We start from the raw sequence: 21,276 nt of genomic DNA, 5'->3' as shown, positions 1-21,276 counted from the left end.
CAATTGGCCCAGCGTCGTCCGGGTTTGGCCGGGGTAGGCCGTCATTGTAAATAATAATTAGTTCTTATTAACTGATTTGCCTAGTTAAATAAGGACTACATAAACAAAATACATGACTCTCCGCCCTATCAATGGAAGTCGTCCACAAAGCGGCACGACGGGCTGCCTAGCCCCTGCCTATCCTTTCTTTGGATTGGTGGATACATCTTATTAGAATTTTTTTAATATTCGACGAGGGTTGTTGACGCCTGTATTCAATGGAAAGATAGCCTTATAGTATGAATATTCATAGCCATCTCGAGACAACTCTGAAATAAAATATTTTTTTCTCAAAGTTGCCGGCATGTCACGTGTCCTACTTATATCAATCAAATGTATTTATAAAGCCCTTTTTCATCAGCCGATGTCACAAAGTGCTGTACAGAAACCGAGCCTAAAACCCCAAACAGCAAGCAATGCAGATGTAGAAGCACGGTGGCTAGGAACAACTCTCTAGAAAGACAGGAACCTAGGAAGAGACCTAGAGAGGAACCAGGCTCTTAGGGGTGGCCAGTCCTCTTCTGACTGTGCTGGGTTGAGATTATAACAGTACATGGCCAAGATGTTCAAATATTCATAGATGACCAACAGGGTCAAATAATAATAATCCCAGTGGTTGTAGAGGGTTCAACAGGACCCAAGATACATAGATAACGCTGTACAGTGCACATAAGTATGCCCCAATGCAATTCTGAAGTCTAATACACACACAGTGCGATTTCAACAGATATGCACTTTTTTGTGTCAAATTAACTAAATTCCAAAGTTGTTTAGCATTATATAGTCCAATTGTGGTACTGTTCCACTATTTCTATCTGTTTGCATCAGTTTCAATGGAGGACATTTATTTTGAAAGCGAACTGCTGAGTCCACTATTGTTGCTCACACTTTAATTACAGTTTAGTCATTTAGCAGATGCTCTTCTCCAGGGCAATTTACAGGAGCACTTATAGGGTTAAGTGCCTTGCTCAAGAGCACATCAACAGATATTTCACAGAGTCGGCTTGGTGAAAAACCAGTTACTGGCCCAATGATCTTAGCTACCTGTGAGTTCAAGACACAGGGGTGCCAATATATGCATTTTTCCCCCATACAACTTGATTTTATTTTGAGTAGGATAGCAGCCTAAACGAGAAATAACTACCAATATTGGTTGTAACCATCGGAAAGCCACCTTGATGTTTGTGTGCATCTGTTAGAGCCAATTTATGCTTGATCAGTAAAATGTGGAAGGAGGCGCCATATGGATGGTGTGGTGCAATTGCTGAGCCTCTGGTGGATGCAGAGGCCAATGAGCTCGTAGGGCATCGTGTGCGCCTCTCAAAAGTTCTAACTATGTGGAGTCTCCATATAGCTCAGCATTGACATGATTGGTTTGTGGTAGGTGAGGGCGGGAGGTCCTGAACAAACAAACTCACTTCCTTGACACAGCTCTGCGCTGCTCTGTGAAGCACAAGAAGTATGAATGCCCTGGCTTCTGCAGAGGCCATATCACCGTAAATGCTTCCTGATTTATGCAGAGACCTTATCACCGTAAATGCTGCACGGCCAATGCAGACGGCGGATTGACCATGTAGCGCCTTTAAGTTGTTGTTTGTAGACGTTTGTATATGGGGTGAGGAAAATATTATAAAGGAAAGCCACAATGATACAATCTACTATTCAATTGGGAGAATTTGCACTGCAAGTCGACAACAAAACAACATGAAGCAGTATCCTTCGCTCTCGTTTGTCGCAGTAAGGAACGGAAAGTAGCTAGATAGTGTATCCACAAGCATAAACTGGTTAGTTGGGAAGAACTCCTCTGGACGATAGACTGTTTAGACTGTTTACCAACGAATCCGTTGGTATCCACTCGACTCTCACTGCGCGACAAATTGAATCAATTTGGGCACCAGGCGTGTCAATACACAACTGTGAACTCGGAAAAATAAAAGGTCAAATAATGACGTCAGTGATAATCAGGTTGGAAAGTCGGAGCTCTAGAAGAGGCCCGATTTGGATGACTTTCATATCGATTTTTCCCAGTTGGATCTAGTCTTTTCCAAGTTTTTTTGAACGCTCGGAAGTCGGAGATTTCCGAGTTCCCAATTGTTTTGAAGGGGGCATTAGTTCCACTATGAATCATAAAACCCGGAAATGGTTGCAATCTTTTTTTCACCATTCATTTTTCCATCAGGGATTTTAGAACTACTTTATGTAAGATCTGAATTTCGTGTAGGCTTACCATGGCAATCTCAGACAAGGTCATTTGTATCAATAATTACCATAGCTCATTTTTTTGAGTAAATTGAGGCGAATATATTGATAAAACTGACCTTGTCCGAGAGAGAATTACACAGCTATCAAAAATCACGCCAAGTGAAGCCTTACACCAGACGCACAATTAATTTATATTTGTTAGAAAATATAAAAAAATGAATGGTGGAAAAACCATTGCAACAATTTCCATGTTTTTATGGGTATTATGACATGTCCACTGTGGCGGACTATTGCCTTGTTCAAAACAGCTGTGAACTAGTACTCATCATTACTGGTTAGGACGGGAGTGGGGATCATTTCAAGTGATCTGCTGGAGTTTGGTTAAAGTGGCAATCTGCAGTTGCTAAATCAATTTTTTTGACATGTAAACCATTGATATGTACCCATTGATTCTTGAAGAATATAACTTAGAAATGCCTCATTAGCCTAGTTCAACTGTTGTACCCCATTAGAACCCAAAATGTAAGCTTGCTTTGCACCAATGTTTTTAAACAGTAAACACAAACAAACACTGTATAGCATCAACATGGTTAAACTATCATTTTGATATAATGAATGGCTGATCCTTGCATTCTTAGCTCTCTGTGAATTTGAGTGGTTGCGTATCTTCAGCCCCACCCCTCAGCTTTTTAGCAAAACAGTGGCGGGGAATGTGCTTTGTTATTGTTACAACTGCTGTTTGCTGCTTTAAGACGTCACCCTGCAACGCAGATCGGTAGATCACTAATATTGTGATCAGTTACATTTTCTTGGAGAAATTTTAAATTATAGTTCTGCTCTAATCTGAAATATTTTGTATCTCTAGAACAGGTGAGTCGGAGGGGTTTGATAGACCAAGGGCAAGAGTGATCTGATAATGGGGTCAGGTGCAGCAAAGAAAGACCTAGCAAAGCTGCAGCTGGCTCAAAACAAAGCAACACACCCTGCCCTTAACTGACAACACAGAACTAACATCATCAACATGCATGATAGTCTTTCATGGTTGAGGAGAAATGTACAACTTCTCTTCTAATCTTTTTAAGAAACATTTGTGTGTTGAAAATGCCTAATCACAAGTATAATCTATTTGCATACACTTCAAACAGACATACAGTACATACCCCACAAGACACACCGTTATGGGTTTTTTCACTGAGTTATGCGTCGCTCAGTTATGTATAGAGCCATGTCATCGTGGAATGCTCTGCCACCAGAGGTTACTCAGGAAAAAGTTTTGCTTTAAAAAACATAAAAACCCCCCAACAAATTGTATCACAGCACCTCTCCTCTTTCTAAAGGTCTAATTTAACTGTATATAATATGAATATGAATGAATAGTGTGTAAATAGTATATACAGTGCCTTGCGAAAGTATTCGGCCCCCTTGAACTTTGCGACCTTTTGCCACATTTCAGGCTTCAAACATAAAGATATAAAACTGTCTTTTTTTGTGAAGAATCAACAACAAGTGGGACACAATCATGAAGTTGAACGACATTTATTGGATATTTCAAAAAATTTTACCAAATCAAAAACTGAAAAATTGGGCGTGCAAAATTATTCAGCCCCTTTACTTTCAGTGCAGCAAACTCTCTCCAGAAGTTCAGTGAGGATCTCTGAATGATCCAATGTTGACCTAAATGACTAATGATGATAAATACAATCCACCTGTGTGTAATCAATTCTTCGTATAAATGCACCTGCACTGTGATAGTCTCAGAGGTCCGTTAAAAGCGCAGAGAGCATCATGAAGAACAAGGAACACACCAGGCAGGTCCGAGATACTGTTGTGAAGAAGTTTAAAGCCGGATTTGGATACAAAAAGATTACCCAAGCTTTAAACATCCCAAGGAGCACTGTGCAAGCGATAATATTGAAATGGAAGGAGTATCAGACCACTTCAAATCTACCAAGACCTGGCCGTCCCTCTAAACTTTCAGCTCATACAAGGAGAAGACTGATCAGAGATGCAGCCAAGAGGCCCATGATCACTGGATGAACTGCAGAGATCTACAGCTGAGGTGGGAGACTCTGTCCATAGGACAACAATCAGTCGTATATTGCACAAATCTGGCCTTTATGGAAGAGCGGCAAGAAGAAAGCCATTTCTTAAAGATATCCATAAAAAGTGTCGTTTAAAGTTTGCCACAAGCCACCTGGGAGACACACCAAACATTTGGAAGAAGGTGCTCTGGTCAGATGAAACCAAAATTGAACTTTTTGGCAACAATGCAAAACGTTATGTTTGGCGTAAAAGCAACACAGCTCATCACCCTGACCACACCATCCCCACTGTCAAACATGGTGGTGGCAGCATCATGGTTTGGGCCTGCTTTTCTTCAGCAGGGACAGGGAAGATGGTTAAAATTGATGGGAAGATGGATGGAGCCAAATACAGGACCATTCTGGAAGAAAACCTGATGGAGTCTGCAAAAGACCTGAGACTGGGACGGAGATTTGTCTTCCAACAAGACAATGATCCAAAACATAAAGCAAAATCTACAATGGAATGGTTCCAAAATAAACATATCCAGGTGTTAGAATGGCCAAGTCAAAGTCCAGACCTGAATCCAATCGAGTATCTGTGGAAAGAACTGAAAACTGCTGTTCACAAATGCTCTCCATCCAACCTCACTGAGCTCGAGCTGTTTTGCAAGGAGGAATGGGAAAAAATTTCAGTCTCTCGATGTGCAAAACTGATAGAGACATACCCCAAGCGACTTACAGCTGTAATCGCAGCAAAAGGTGGCGCTACAAAGTTAACTTAAGGGGGCTGAATAATTTTGCACGCCCAATTTTTTCAGTTTTTGATTTGGTAAATTTTTTTGAAATATCCAATAAATGTCGTTCCACTTCATGATTGTGTCCCACTTGTTGTTGATTCTTCACAAAAAAATACAGTTTTATATCTTTATGTTTGAAGCCTGAAATGTGGCAAAAGGTCGCAAAGTTCAAGGGGGCCGAATACTTTCGCAAGGCACTGTATATATTTTTTTATCTCTTGGTGTCTTTCCAATATATAACTCTTATTTTGTATTATTATTGTTTTATGTATTTATATTTCATTTATTTATTGAATGTCCTTGTCTATAACTGTTCTGTATTTTGACATTTATTTGTACGTTTTATGTGGACCCCAAGAAGAGTTGCTGCTGCATGTGCAGTAGATAATGGGGATCCTAATAAACTCCTAGTGGCACAGCTTAACACAACAGTCACGTGTCATTGTGAACTAGATGAAAGAAATAACAGTCTGATATTTTCAAATGATAACATGTCAATATGGGCTAATGGCAGTTGACAGACATACTTAGACTGTATTGTAACATTTATTTTTCATAAACTGTTTTGAGTTTATTGAAAATTCAGTTTAATTCTACTGAAATCCTACTCCCGCTTTTAATTCCTGCCTGTCAGATTGGATTTTAACAGAAGAAGTAGCATGACTTTTGGTTAGTATATTTTATTTTTGGTAGTTAGTAGGAATTTGTTTTGGGGGATATTTTACTACCCCGTACAGTAGGTGGCGGCAATACACTTTATGAGTGTAGTCTGCCAATAAACCTCAAAGAAGAAGAAAAATCCCTGCCTGTTTGACGCGACTGCGCATGCTCAGCCATATACCCTGGTAACCTCCAACATGGCGGCGAGAGGCCATGTGCAAGACCCTAACGACAGGAGACTCAGACCCATTTACGGTAACAATTCGCAGAAAAGCAGCGAATCTCTGTCTGGTTAAATGTTTTGTCAGTGTTTATCGACGTACCGGAGAGGTCGTCTGGTCAGTACCTTGTGTCTGGGACTCGGTGGGCAGTACCGCGGCCCCCGAAGTCTTAGCCCCGTTCTCAATTCGCCTGCAGTGCTAAATGACAGTGCACCTTGAGTGGATGTCAGCACAATTCTGACAGCGCACAGCTGCAGACCGTTTGCCCACCAATAACGCACAATGAGACAGCTTTGCTTTAAACGAAACCCCAAAAGAGCTTCAACGATCAGTCTCTCTCACTCGTAAAGTTCAGGTCTCCTATATTTGACAGCTAGCTAGTTACCGGTAAGCTACCTAATAAGCTAGCTAGCCATGTTAGTTAGTATGCAGAAACCGAGATGAATCTGAACCGTATTGCAAATAGTTCTGTTAGCTAGCTAGGTAGCTAGTTGTTCAGATACAGTACATTGGGGTGTATTATTAGTTACACAAATTGATCGGATACATTTTAACGTCCGAGCTAGCTCAGCTCGCTAGAAAATGCAGCCACAGGGGCAAGACAAAGTGTTCATGGTTGTGAACTGTGATCCCAACGTTAGCTAGCTGGTTAACTTGCTTTATTAGCGGGTGTGTTTCATTTCGTGCCTCATTCTGCTGATTTTATGTGATCAGATCAGTGATCATAGCTAGTTAACGGTAACGTTATGTGTCAGATGGGCATAAGAGGATTAAAGTTGGTTAACTTGATAGGCCTGGTTGTGTTGATGCTGCAACGTTAGCCTCTGTTTTTGGCCATTCGATTACATTCTAGTGACGTGTTCCATCATACAGATAACTAGATCCAGTTAGATGTATATCAATGACTGCTATAATAAACACTCACCATTGTTGAGGCTTCTGTTTTCTCTCAACTTTTCTCTTTCCTCAAAAGCTCTGCTAAAACCATGTAGAGTTGATTATCATCACGTGACAGATGCTGTCAGTGAGTGGGCACACAATGAATAATAGACCTGCTATATGGGTCTAGATACTGTATATATGTTGGCACTGATCTTGGAGAACTTGGTTCATGAAGAGTGGGAAACCATAATGGCCAACACGAGACACAATGATTATGGCCTAGCTGCCATTTGGGCTGATGATATAGTGTAGAACACTGGGTCTGTCTGTCTGGCAGGGTTAATTTTGGCAGCCAGCTGTCTAGAAGCCTAGACTCCAAGCTTGTGCTGGTAAAGGGACTGTGTGTGTGCTTGTGTGCTCTGCTGTGATCCACGGGAGGACCACGGTGAGAGACAGTTATGTATATCAAGGTCGCAAACAATGGCAGAGGTCAGAGACCGAATACACAGACACTGTCGATCGGTCATACAAATAGACATTCTAATCTCGTCACACTCTTGGGCACTCCCACAAATACACACATGCCCAAACACTTCCACTCAAGACAGTACACATAGTGAACCACATAAACACGCGCACACACACCACGGAGTGTATTTTCAGGTTTAGTTTATCAGACAGGCAGTAGCAGAATGCTGCAGTCTCAGCTGGTTTTAGAAAGTTACTCCTCTCTTGTTTTTTTTGTTGTCTTCTAAACATCAGGGCCATGACTCTTTCTCCACCTCTCCCAGTTACTGTGTTATTGTTGTTGTCATGTCCTTCATACATACATCTTGAAAATGCCATATTAGAAACTCCTTTTAGAGCCTGAGAATGGCTTTGGTTGAATTATTGAAATCTGTGCCGGTCTATAAAAAACTGTGGATGCTGTGGCGTCTTAGGACTCTGTGAATGGTTTGTAGAAAAATAGAAGGAATAGCTCCTTTGCCCTTTGTGTGGGACTTGACTGGGTGTGGGCGTGTGCATCATACTATGTACTGTATGGAGTAGGTTGACTGATGCTGTGATGTCATCTCCCATCAGACTACCTGGACAATGGCAACAATAAGATGGCGATCCAGCAGGCTGACAAACTGCTGAAGAAACACAAGGACCTGCATTGTGCCAAGGTGGGTGGAACTCTGGCTCTGGGCTGTATTTAGGGCCCAAGATAGAGCCCAGAGTTGTTCAAAACTGACCCCATAGTCCCCTACCTCAAACCCTACCACCAACCTCTACTCCCCACCCCGATGATGATGATGATGATGATGGTGGCATGTTACTGAGGCAGATCTCCCTCTCCCCAGGTGTTGAAGGCCATCGGTCTGCAGCGAACAGGGAAGCAGGATGAGGCGTTTAGCCTGGCCCAGGAGGTGGCCACCCTGGAACCTACCGACGACAACTCACTACAGGCTCTCACTATACTGTACCGAGAGATGCACCACCGTGAGTACACACACACACACACACACACACACACACACACACACACACACACACACACACACAGAGAGAGAACTCTCTATATGATCTTTTCGATGCTGTGACGCTGTTGACTCTCCCCCTCCTCTCTCTCTGTAGCTGAGTTGGTGACTAAGCTGTATGAAGCTGCGGTGAAGAAGGTTCCCCTCAGCGAGGAGTATCACTCTCACCTGTTCATGGCCTACGCCCGCGTTGGGGAGTACAAGAAGATGCAGCAGGTCAGAACACACACAGTAATAACATGTGAACAAATGATGTATTGTTCTACAGTAATTCATGTCTTTTGTGTAGTTCTATCTAATGTCTCTCTTTCTCTCTGGCTGTAGGCAGGGATGGCTTTGTATAAGATTGTTCCTAAGAACCCCTACTACTTCTGGTCTGTCATGAGTCTTGTCATGCAGGTAGGCATGGTCTCTCACTATACAGTTGAAGTCGGAAGTTTACATACATCTTAGCCAAATACATTTAAACTCAGTTTTTCACAATTCCTGACATTTAATCATAGTAAAAATTCCCTGTCTTAGGTCAGTTAGGATCACCACTTTATTTCAAGAATGTGAAATGTCAGAATAATAGTAGAGAGAATGATTTATTTCAGCTTTTATTTCTTTCATCACATTCCCAGTGGGTCAGAAGTTTGCACACCCTCAATTAGTACTTGGTAGCATTGCCTTTAAATTGTTTAACTTGGGTCAAACGTTTTGGGTAGCCTTCCACAAGCTTCCCACAATAAGTTGGGTGAATTTTGGCACATTCCTCCTGACAGAGCTGGTGTAACTGAGTCAGGTTTCTAGGCCTCCTTGCTCGCACACACTTTTTCAGTTCTGCCCACAATTTTTCTATAGGATTGAGGTCAGGGCTTTGTGATGGCCTCTCCAATGCCTTGACTTTGTTGTCCTTAAGCCATTTTGCCACAACTTTGGAAGTATGTTTGGGGTCATTGTCCATTTGGAAGACCTATCATTTAACTTCCTGACTGATGTTTTGAGATGTTTCTTCAATATATCCACATAATTTTTACTTCCTCATGATGCCATCTATTTTGTGAAGTGCACCAGTCCCTCCTGCAGCAAAGCACCCCCACAACATGATGCTGCCACCCCCATGCTTCATGGTTGGGATGGTGTTCTTCAGCTTGCAAGCCTCCCCCTTTTTCCTCCAACATAATGATGGTCATTATGGCCATACAGTTATATATTTTTTTCATCAGACCAGAGGACATTTCTCCAAAAATGTACGATCTCTGTCCCCATGTGCAGTTGCAAACTGTAGTCTGGCTTTTTTATGGCGGTTTTGGAGCAGTGGCTTGTTCCTTGCTGAGCGGCCTTTCAGGTTATGTCGATACAGGACTCATTTTACTGTGGATATAGATACTTTTGTACCTGTTTCTTCCAGCATGTTCACAAGATCCTTTGCTGTTGTTCTGGGATTGATTTGCACTTTTCGCACCAAAGTACGTTCATCTCTAGGAGACAGAACGCGTCTCCTTCCTGAGTGGTATGACGGCTGCGTGGTCCCATGGTGTTTATACTTGCATACTATTGTTTGTACAGATGAACCTGGTATTTTCAGGCATTTGGAAATTGCTCCCAAAGGATGAACCAGACTTGTTGAGGTCAACAATTTTTTTTCTGAGGTCTTGGCTGTTTTCTTTTGATTTTCCCATGATGTCAAGCAAAGAGGCACTGAGTTTGAAGGTAGGCCTTGAAATACATCCACAGGTACACCTCCAATTGACTCAAATGATGTCAATTAGCCTATCAGAAGCTTCTAAAGCCATGACATCATTTTCTGGAATTTTCCAAGCTGTTTAAAGGCACAGTCAACTTCGTGTATGTAAACTTCTGACCCACTGGAATTGTGATACAATGAATTATAAGTGAAATAAGTAAAAATTACTTTTTTTCATGCACAAAGTAGATGTCCTAACCGACTTGCCAAAACTATAGTTTTGTTAACAAGAAATTTGTGGAGTGGTTGAAAAAAAAGTTTTAATGACACGTAAGTGTATGTAAATGTCTGACTTCAACTGCATATATACCCAGTGGCCAGTTTATTAATTCACAGAAATGGATTGCTCCTACCGACAGTGAGTCAGGTGGCTGTGACTTTCTTTATAAAGCAGGCAGACTGGGATCAATGCATTCATTTACTGTTCCATTGTACGTTAGAATGGGCAAAACGAGTGACCTAAGCGGCCGCATCCAGTATCTCAGAAACGTCCGCCTTCCTGGGCCTTTCACGCACTGCATTGTCTTAAGGTTTTACAGAGAATGGTGCAACAAACGAAAACATCCAGTCAGCGTCAGTCCTGTGGGAGTAAACAGCTCATTGACAAGAGAGGTCAAAGGAGAATGACAAGAATTGTGCAAGCAAACAGGTGGTCCACAAACCGACAAATAACGGCGCAGTACAACAGTGGTGTGCAGAACATCGTCTCGGAACGCACACCTCGTCTGTCCTTGTCACGAATGGGCTATTGCAGTAGACGACCACACCGGGTTCCACTCCTATCAGATAAAAACAAGAAGAAGCGGGTCCAGTGGGCACGCGATCACCAACACTGGACAATTGAGGAGTGGAAAAGCATTGCCTGGTCCGACGAATCCCATTTCCTGTTGCGTCATACTGATGACAGAGTCAGGAGTCCATGGCCCCATCCTGCCTGGTGTCAACGATACAGGCTGGTGGTGGTGGGGAACTGTTGCGGGGAAAGTTTTCCTGCCACACGTTAGGTGCCTTGATACCAAATGAGCAATGATTGAACGCCACGCCCCGAAGAATTCAGGCAGTCCAGGATGCAAAGGGGAGTCGGGCCCTGTACTAGATGGCTGTACCTAATACACTGGAGACTGAGTGTATATAGCTTGTGTGACTGAGTATGTATGTGTAATTCTCTGTGTGTGTGTGACACTGTATGGGTGATTCACTCTGTGTGTGTGTGTGACTTTATATGTGTGAGTCTGTACGTATGACCGTGGGTGGTGGTTTGCTTGCATGTGTGTCATTGCTCTGTGTGTTTTCAGGCCATCTCTGCGCAGGATGAGAAGCTGGCCCAGACCATGTTCCTGCCCCTGGCTGAGCGCATGGTGGAGAAGATGGTGAAGGAGGAGAAGATCGAGGCTGAGGCTGAGGTGCAGCTGTACTTTATGATCCTGGAGCGACTGGGGAAGTGTGTGGAGGCTCTTGACGTGGTCCGCGGTCCACTGGGAGGTAAGAGTGGTGTGTGTGTGTGTGTACGCAGAACAGAGATTGTGTGTGTGTAAGAGACCCAGAGAGAGGATCTGTGCAGCTTGTAGGTTGTGAATTATTCATGTCTTTCTACTCATTCTGTTTATGTGCATGCTTCCATAGAAAAGTTGACCAGTGAGTTGCGGAGCAGAGAGAATAAGTGTATGATGATGTACCAACGACTGCAGCTCTGGCCTGAATGCAACGCTCTGTCATACAAGCTGCTGCTCAAAAAGTGAGAACCCACACACATATTCCGATAAATAGTCACATTTATGCACATTCAGCATTTCTGTGTCTTAAAACTCTCCCACACTAACTCCCAATCTTTCTCCCTTTCTCCTCTCCTCACCTTTCTCCTCTCTCTCATCTCTCCTTTCTCCTCTCTCCTTTCTCCTCTCTTCTCTCGTTTCTCCTCTCTTTTCTCCTCTCTCCTCTCTTGTTTCTCCTCTTTCTTCTCTCTCCTTTCTCCTCTCTTCTCTCCTCTCCTCTCTCTTCTCTCCTCTCCTTTCTCTCCTCTCCTTTCTCTTCTCTCCTTTCTACCCTCTCTTCTCTCCTTTCTCCTCTCCTTTCTTCTCTCCTTTCTCTTCTCTTCTCTCCTTTCTCTCCTCTCCTCTCCTTTCTCTTCTCTCTCCTTTCTCTCCTTTCTTCTCTTTCTCTTCTCTTCTCCTTTCTCTTCTTTCTTTCTCTTTCTCTCTCTCTTTCTCTCCTTTCTCTTTCTTCTCTTCTCTTCTCTCCTTTCTCTCTCTTCTCTTCTCTTCTTTCCTTTCTCTTCTTTCCTTTCTCTCCTCTCCTTTCTCTCTCTTCTCTTCTCTTCTTTCCTTTCTCTTCTTTCCTTTCTCTCCTCTCCTCTCTTTCTCTCCTCTCCTTTCTCTCCTTTCTCCTCTCCTTTCTTCTCTCCTTTCTCTTCTCTTCTCTCCTTTCTCTTCTTTCCTTTCTCTTCTCTCCTTTCTCTCCTCTCCTTTCTCTTTCTCCTCTCTTCTCTTCTCTTCTTTCCTTTCTCTCCTCTCCTTTCTTTCTTCTCTTCTTTCCTTTCTCTTCTCTTTCTCTCTATCCTTTCTCTTCTGTCCTTTCTCTTCTTTCTCTCTTTCTTTCTCTCCTCTCCTTTCTCTCTCCTTTCTCTTCTCTTTTCCTTTCTTTCTTTCTCTCTCTCCTTTCTCTCTCTTCTCTTCTCTTCTTTCCTTTCTCTTCTTTCCTTTCTCTCCTCTCCTTTCTCTCTCTTCTCTTCTTTCCTTTCTCTTCTGTCCTTTCTCTTCTATCCTTTCTCTTCTGTCCTTTCTCTTCTTTCCTTTCTCTTCTCTCCTTTCTCTCTCTCCTCTCCTTTCACCTCCTCTCTCGCTCCTCTCCTTTCTCCTCTCTCTCTTCTCTTCTTTCTCTCTCTCCTCTCTAGTCCTGATGATTGGCAGTTCTATCTCTCCTATTTTGACTCTCTCTTCCACCTGATGGACAAGTCCTGGAGCCAGCCTGAGGAAGGAGAGCAGTGAGTACTGTGTGTGTGTCTGTGTGAGTGAGAAAAGTTTATATAGTAGCTGACTAGACTATTCCTCTTGATGGATGTTTTACGATGTCATGTAAGAGAAGACAAGACGAACTGATCTGACCCTCTCTCACTTTGTCCCTCCCCTCTTCCTCCAGCTGTGTGGAGGGCCCAGTGCAGACCACGGTGGCAGAGGCAGTGAAGTTTGTGGTGGACAGGATGGAGGAGCAAGACAAGAAGGAGTCGCGTCCTCTCAGAGGGCCCTACCTGGCCTGCCTGGAACTCATACACAGACTGAGACAGAGGGGCTGCCCAGATGAGAAAGAGCTAGGTACGCAGACACACACTTACACACACACCACAGTTTCCTTGGCTGTTTGCGTTGACTGTTTCTATTGGCTGTTAATCTCCAGGTGACCCGTTGGAGTTGATGGTTCAGTTTTTTGGGAAGTTTGGAGACAAACCCTGCTGCATTACTGACCTGAAGATATACCTACACCTTCTGCCCCCTGAGCAACGCTCACAGGTACACACACACACACTCTCACCTGCAGAATAGCAGTTGGTCAACCAACCAAGCCCTTCATGATTTCAATACCATATCTATTTCCCTCCTCTCCTGTTCTCTCTCCTTCCTCCTCCCTGTAGTTTAAAAAGCGTCTGGGGGAGTTGGTTCCGTTGGGGGAGGCGGGTGAGGATGGCTTTGGGTTTCCGGGGGACACGAAGGCGTTGCAGAGACACCTGTGTGTGTGTCAGCTGAGCCGGGCGCTGGGACTGCAACATGCTCTGGACACAGAGGGCAAACTACGCCTCATCACAGAACTCAAAGCCCACTACCACCACGGACTACAATTTGGTAAGAACAGCAGCACCCCTATCTCTCTCTCTCTCGCTCTCACTACCACTATGTGGGCTGCAATTTGGTAAGTGCATCCGTTCCTCGATACGTCTCTAATCCATCTTCATCCATTCCTCTCCATGTTTCAGTGTATCCAACATTTTATGCATCTAACTTAACTGCAGGAAGAGATGCAATGACAATTTTGTGAAGACAGATGAATGGTTTGAGTCTGACTGTAGTTAGTGTGTGTGTAACAGGGAAGTCGTGTCTGAAGACAGAGCTCCAGTTCTCTGACATGTACTGTCTCATGGCCGCCCACGTCTACGTCGACCTCTGGACAGAAACTGGTGAGTCGTCTCTCGCTTTCTCTCTGCCCTCTCACTCGACGTACACTCTTTCTCTCTCGCCTCTCTCCCTCTCCGCCGTTCGTCAAACATGCAAACATACATTTGTATCTGTGCGTTGTTAGGCGATGAGAACATGCTGTGGCAGTGTCTCAGCGTGTTAGAGGAGGGCTTGTCCTTCAGTCCCTCCAACGCCCAGTTCAAACTACTGCTGCTGCTGCTCTTCTGTCGCCTGGGAGCCTTCCAGCCCGTAGTGGACCTCTACTCCAGCCTGGATGCCAAGCATGTGCAGCATGACACCATAGGGTGGGTTTATAGTACGAACACATCACCATACAATACGGTTACCATACTCAATGCACTGGTCCTTATATTCTCTCCTCTCTCCCAGGTATCTGTTAACTCGTTATGCTGGCTCGTTGGGGCAGTTTGCTGCAGCCTCCCAGTCCTGTAACTTCTCCCTCAGGTTTTTCCACTCCAACCAGAAAGATGTGAGTCCCCGTCGCATCTAAATATGTCCTTAAATATGTTATATATTCTGGTGACGCTTCCCCAAGTTTTTTTCTCACCTCGGTCCTCTTTCCTCGTCTCTTCTCCCCCAGACCTCCGAGTACATCATCCAGGCCTATAAGTATGGAGCGTTTGAGAAGATCCCAGAATTCATAGCGTTTAGAACCCGGCTCAACCAATCGTTGCACTTCGCTCAGGTCCGCACAGAGAGGATGTTACTGGACCTGTACACCGAGGCTGATGTGTTAGTACACACACACACACACACACACACACACACACACACACACACACACACACACACACACACACACACACACACACCTGTAACATATTCCTGTTTTGTTCCAGCACATTGAGTCTGGAGGAGAGTGTGAAGGCGATGGGTGTGTGTCCTGAGGAAGATGATATTCCCTGGGACAACATGAGAGACAACAGAGACCTGACTGTCCTCGTCAGCTGGGACCCCAAGGACAGGTACACACACACACATATAATAAGGAATTATATCCGTTTTTCTGCCTCTGTCATGTAGCTTTGGCGCCGTGCCCACGGCAAAATCATTGCAGCCATGCCACAAATATGGAACGTGAAGAAATATCCCTGAAGATGCTTAAACAGTCCACAGACTTTACCTCTGCAAACACAACGAGCAATGAATGGAACCAACAGACAAACCCATAGTTGAACAGTTGATCTATTTACCTAGTCATCGTGTGGTGCGTTCTAGGAGAGATGTATATTCCTCTCAAGGCACATTGTAGCTGCGAGTGCCATAGGGAGGGAAAGATGCATTCTGACAAGTCGTCAATGCACAACAGTTCATCGTGCAATCACTGGGAAAACAGCCGTTCCAATGGCCGTTGTTACAGTAAGGGGCATCCCAGCTTTCCAGTCCTACTTTATTTATCAACTCCTAAATATTGCGCAAACTGCTTTATTTTAGCAGCGGCATGGTTACGCATGTTACAACGTGGTAATTAGTTGTGAGTGGATAGAGGAGAGTGGGGCTGAAAGGAACACGGGTCAAAACACCATCCACCATCCCATTTTTGGGAGTGACTTAAATTGTGATGAGACGGAATACATTTTTAGTCGCGCAAGAGTAGGAGTGGCAACCAGGGAAAGTGTTGGGGGGGGGATTGGGATGTGAAGGGGTTTCTTTGAGAAGGACAGGCAGTTGGGGTGTTACTCCGGGTGGCGTTTTACTGCCAAGTTACCCTAACAGGTACGCCTGCATTATTGTCACTGTTTATGCCAGTTTTGTGGGGCATCATATTCATCAATATGATGCTAGTTAGTTAAAAGATGCCATTTAGAATCTAGCTAATGATTAGCTCAGTGAGGTAAATACAGATGGAGAACCCCATGCTTCAGCCTATTTATTTCTAGCCACTATGCTGCTCTGTTGGGCTGCAGGTGATAAAGATTTCTTCTATTTTGAATTGAACCTTTATTTAACTAGGCACGTCAGTTAAGAGACCTATTCTTAATTACAATGGCAGCCTACCCCGGCCAAACCCTCCCCTATCCCAGACGCTGCCCTATGGGACTCCCGATCAAGGCCGGTTGTGGATCGAACACGGGTCTGTAGTGACACCTCTAGCACCTTAGACCGCTGCGCCACTCGGTCCCTTATGGACCATGCACAGGCTATATGCATGGTCCAATATGTTCAAATCATTGTATTAACAAATCATTTTACCAGTATGTTATTGGACTCATTTCTGGAGATTTTATATAGTGTCATTATAATTACATTTACATTCATTTCAGAGTAGAATGGCCTTTTAAAAGTCACCTGAACTGAGCTTCTCAGTCCTTCTGCATATAAAATTAACACAGTTAATTGTGTGTGTGTGTGTTTGTGTGTTCCAGGGAGCTGACTGAGGAGCATCGTCGCTTGTCTCTAGAAGAGGAGTCCGTCTGGTTGAAGGTTCGCTCTCTCACACTCCGCCTCCTTGCCTCATTGGCTCTGCTCGGACACGCCCCCTCGCCACGGAACTCTGATAAGACCAATGAGAATGGTATATCGGCCAAAAGCTCCACCCTCCAGACCCTACTCTCCCAGCTAGATCAGACGCTTGAGACCGCTGTCCAGATCACGGAGAAACAGACACAGGTACACACACTAATATATTTAAGCAATAAGGCCTGAGGAGGTGTGGTATATGGCCAATATACCACAGCTAAGGGCTGTTACTGCCCTTAGCTGTGGTATATTGGCCTTATACCACAAACCCCAGAGGTGCCCTATTGCTATTATAAACTGGTTACCAATGTAATTAGAGCAGTACAAATAAATGTTTTGTCATACCCGTGGTATACATGATATACCATGTGGGCCAATCAGCATTCAGGGCTTGAACCACCCAGTTTATATAATGTAATGTATGCTGACTTACATCAGTGCCTACATGTTCATATGGGTGGCCCCAGAAGGAATCGAACCCACAACCGTGAAATTGGTAGCGCCATGCTCTTACCAACTGAGCCACACAGGACCACTAACTGTTGTTGTGTTGTTCCAGTACCCGTTCCTGGGGCCTCCCTCCTCCCGCCTGGCCTCTGCTCTGTCTAGTGGCAGCTGTCACTGTCAGGCCTCTGCTCTGCAACTATCACTGACTCTACGAGAACTAGAGACCACTGGACTGGGTAAGACAGGGAGATGAGGGGAGGGGGTGGCCATCTCCAACCATCTACAGGAGCAGCAGGACTGGGAAGGAGATGGAGGGAGGGAGAGTGGGTGGAGAAGGGAGTAGCGGAGAGGGGAAGAGGAGAAAGGAGGGAGGTCTTTGTCATGCTCTTTATTCAGTTTCTCTCTCCAGACGACTCGACGGAACTCCAAACCCAGATCTGTAACGCCTTCAAATCGTCAGTAGCACAGCTCCAAGGTACACCGTCACAGATATATTTATTAAAGATGATCAACCTGTCCATGGTAATAATGACTGTCTAGTCAGCCACAGGAGACGTCATAGCTTCAGGTCTCTAGTCGAGGTATCACTAGTGGGTCATTGTTATTCCCCCATGCTGATCTGTGCCCCTCGCTCCCCTCTTCTCTTTCCCCTCTCCGCCCAGAGATGTTATCCAGATGTAAAGGAGAAGTGTTGGAGATGAAAGATGGCAGATTGACGACCCGACCCTCCCTATTAGAAACGCTGGTCTTCTTCGTGGAGGTGAGTGTACTACACTTATAGTCACGCTAGACATACATCACTAAAATGTACATGTATTATAATATGAAACGTGCAATGGTGTGTGTGTCTCCTGGTCAGACGGTGTGTGTGGTGCTGTGGGTGGCCAGTTACTCTGCCAGCGTACTGCGACCGCTCAAGTCCAGCCTACAGAAGAAGAAGAAGAAGAAGAAGGACAGCAGCAGTGCCATGGTACTCCGTTACTACCTCACCTTTATCCTCCGACTACCCTTCTCTGGAATGACTCCATCACTATTCACACCATACTAGGGTGTGAATAGTGATACTAGACTGTTTCAATGTTCAAATATTTAAACGAAATTGGGAATCTTAATGTTAAGGGAAGTCCCAAACCGAAAATCAATGTTATTTAGTTTTTTCCCCCCCGCAAAACTAAAATAGCATTTCAGTCATCAGAAAACAACGTATTATTTTCGAGATGACAGGCTATAAAGTTCTGGGGAAAGTTGTGGAATTTACATAGAACTTTGGGTGAAATTGAGATACAGTAATCTGAAAGGGACTTACCATGAAACTCAACCCGATGCTGGCAGCAGCACAGCTGCATTGTGAATTTGCATTTTATGAAAATGTTATCGTTTTAACAGAAACCCCACCCCCCCTCCCCCAAAAGGCAGTTTAAGCATTTACATGTATTTTCTTCATTTATTCACAATACACCATAGCCATTCACGCAGTAGCCCTCTGCCCCTACAGCCAGTGGTGCTGTGTGGCTTCCAGGAGTGGACAGGCAGCCTGCAGGGTGTTGTGACCCAGGCTCTGGATCACGTGAAGGGGCAGGAGGCCAGCCTGACGGCCCTCAAACTAGCAGCACTCACCCTGGAGGAGGGATACTCACAGACACAGGTTGGTAGTGTTGGGCGTGTATGTATGAATTATTGATTTGTGCCTAAGCATTGGCTTAGTTCAAAGCATGCTTCTTTCTGTTCTTTATTTCCCCCCTCCCTTTTTTATTTGAATGACAATCTATACCTCTACCCTGTCTTTCCCTCTCTCGCTCCCAGGAGGAGTGTGGGTTTACGAGGGCAGCCATGGACAAGGTTCAGAGTAGTTATCTTGGCTCGCTGCAGGAGCTGGGAGATCTACTGAGGAAGAGAGCCGATTCGCTGAAGAGCCTCAAGATCTGACCCCCGCATCAACCATCCCTCTTCAATCAACATCTTCATACCCAACTATCACCATTATACATACTGTCACCATTTATTGTCTAACTCCACCCACATCCAAAGCCTTCTCCCCTTGCTCGTCTCAAAGGAGGGCTGCCTGCCACCAACACACCCTCTCTTTCACTTCATCCCCTTCCCTCTCCTTTCCCACATATCCCCCGGTCTGGGTGTCTTTATTATCACACAGGATTCTCCTCTCCCTCCTGCCATTTCTCACCCTGAGAACCATCACTGCTCTCGCTCAGCACAGAACCACAGTTTGTGATACCATCACAGAGAAGCTCCTCAAAGATACTACAGCAACAGATAGACAAACAAAATAAGCAATTTTAGAACTACTCCAATAATTGATTGTACATAGTCTGCAGACAGAACATCAACTCCTTGACTGAACGTGAATGAAATATAAGCTACCCCCTTAGTTTTTTTTTCTTTCTCCAGTCTGTTTCCATGGTGAAGCCCAGTTAGATTAGAATATATACTCCTCCTTTTTTCCATGTTGGACTCCTCACTCCCCAAGCCTGATCTGGGTGCCCAAACATGGACACTGTTGTCAATCACACTCTTCTGCTCATAAGAACAAATGGGGTGGAGATGGTGCTTAGCTTACTGTATGAAAACAAAGGACAGCTGAACAAAGACGGTTGTTAACGAATTGTACATGCAAGGGAAGCTGAACGCTGGGGCCAACTGTTTCTTGCGGGAGTGCACAACTCCAGTGATTTCAGGCCTTGCCTTTTAGCCAGTAACCTGAGAAGCCAGCTGTGTGCGCTCTTCTACGGGCAACCAGTGACTGAATGGGTCAGTAAAAGAGCTGGGGAGAACTGAAGACAGCCCTGGAGGACCAGAGGTGTGTACCTTTGGGTGTGGTGCACTCTTGGTTAATTAATCTCCCTGCTCCCCACCAATCAATGCCTGCCTGATTTCAGTCCTCATCCCAAACTCCTTTTTAACTTGGTCGTTGTGTTTGCTTTATTTTTTCCACTGGTCTTTTTTATTTCAGTTTTTAATTGGGTTTGAAAGCAAAATAAAAAAAGCAAATCACGGGACAAGATTATAATGAATCGGAAAATACATATAGTACCTAAAATGTATTTGCAAACGCTTATTTTTGAATTCTGTGTCGGTGCGTGTAGCTCTCCTGGTTTAGCTAACATCTACAACAGAGTGGATGGTTCGTTTTAACACCGTAGGAGAGAAACCTGACAGTCATTTCTCTGAATAAACGGGTAGAACTATATGAAACGGTTCTGACAACGGCTAAAACCCAAAGTTAAGATATCTAAATGCAAAGGAGACAAGATAACCAACCTGTCAGATTACAATGAAGATGGGTAATGTGTTGAATGTCCTTTGTTGTAGAAAAGACCTAGTCGATCTCTCCCCTATCTTGTCAACGGTTATGAGCTGCGCTGAATCGCCACATAATTAATTTCACCAACCAAAACTGTCACTGTATGTAACTATATACCAAAAATGTGGCTCTGTTGCTATGGCATTTTAACTGACAGCTAGACCTACACCAAGCAGGGAGAGGAGACTTGTATCAGACAGACATCACGGGTATGTTCGGTAGCATTGTGGAACGTTCAGATAAAATGCGGTATGTAGAGCAGACGCGTCTAACATGTAGAGTGAGGAATCATGTCCTCTAGTCATGACGTTATCTGCAACGTTCATTAGTACTGTTATACGACCCTGAGCGAGGCAGAGACGAAACTAGCAGATGTTTTGTGCCACGACCACCTGGCGGCACTGAAAGACTATCCAATGCAGGCCGCAGACTGACTAATATTGAAGTATATGCTTTGGCTTAGTTTGATTTGTAGGTTGTTTAGCTTTTCCTTCTTTAAAACAAGACATGAATGGAAGGGGAGCAACAGTTTGATCCTCCTACAAAACACACCCCTCTAAAGATGACCTTCGGACGACTCGTGCCCAAATCCCCGGATGGATGGACCCTCTCTAGAGGCTGTTAGTGGACTGAGTAGAACTTATGTTGATGTGCAGAGAAGTGGTTGACAATCTGGAATGTCATCTCACCTGATACCCAGTCTTTCTTTTGGTAGAAAATGGAAAACAAAAAACACTGGAATGTCAAAAGGATTTTTTTTTTTAATGAATAAATCTTGTTTGTTTCAGT

At 44.3% G+C, this 21,276-nt stretch overlaps 1 protein-coding gene across 1 annotated transcript; it reads left to right on the top strand.

Moving 5' to 3' along the window:
• Positions 1 to 5,896: 5,896 nt before the first annotated feature.
• Positions 5,897 to 21,274, top strand: LOC112219587 (N-alpha-acetyltransferase 25, NatB auxiliary subunit-like). Its single transcript, XM_024380943.2, has 23 exons — positions 5,897 to 5,977; positions 7,909 to 7,994; positions 8,172 to 8,310; positions 8,446 to 8,564; positions 8,673 to 8,747; positions 11,373 to 11,559; positions 11,701 to 11,812; positions 12,968 to 13,057; positions 13,213 to 13,385; positions 13,468 to 13,580; positions 13,703 to 13,910; positions 14,153 to 14,242; positions 14,365 to 14,545; positions 14,631 to 14,730; positions 14,842 to 14,993; positions 15,101 to 15,226; positions 16,628 to 16,871; positions 17,281 to 17,404; positions 17,578 to 17,643; positions 17,831 to 17,928; positions 18,028 to 18,138; positions 18,664 to 18,813; positions 18,972 to 21,274. The coding sequence occupies exons 1-23, from the start codon at positions 5,920 to 5,922 to the stop codon at positions 19,092 to 19,094; spliced, it is 2,925 nt and encodes a 974-aa protein (XP_024236711.2). The 5' UTR covers positions 5,897 to 5,919; the 3' UTR covers positions 19,095 to 21,274.
• Positions 21,275 to 21,276: the final 2 nt, after the last annotated feature.

This window comes from Oncorhynchus tshawytscha, linkage group LG20, assembly GCF_018296145.1.
Source record: "Oncorhynchus tshawytscha isolate Ot180627B linkage group LG20, Otsh_v2.0, whole genome shotgun sequence".
Lineage (NCBI taxonomy): Eukaryota > Metazoa > Chordata > Actinopteri > Salmoniformes > Salmonidae > Oncorhynchus > Oncorhynchus tshawytscha.
The sequence above is the reverse complement of the archived record's forward strand: the minus strand, read 5'-3'. Positions and strand labels throughout refer to the sequence as shown.

What these genes read in the sequence shown, in the direction of transcription:
- LOC112219587 (XM_024380943.2), top strand. Translation starts at nt 5,920, where the DNA reads ATGGCGGCGAGAGGCCATGTGCAAGACCCTAACGACAGGAGACTCAGA. An exon ending in AGGACCTGCATTGTGCCAAG is followed by an intron (nt 7,995 to 8,171) that starts GTGGGTGGAACT and finishes CCCTCTCCCCAG; the next exon opens with GTGTTGAAGGCCATCGGTCT. An exon ending in AGGACAGCAGCAGTGCCATG is followed by an intron (nt 18,139 to 18,663) that starts GTACTCCGTTAC and finishes CTGCCCCTACAG; the next exon opens with CCAGTGGTGCTGTGTGGCTT.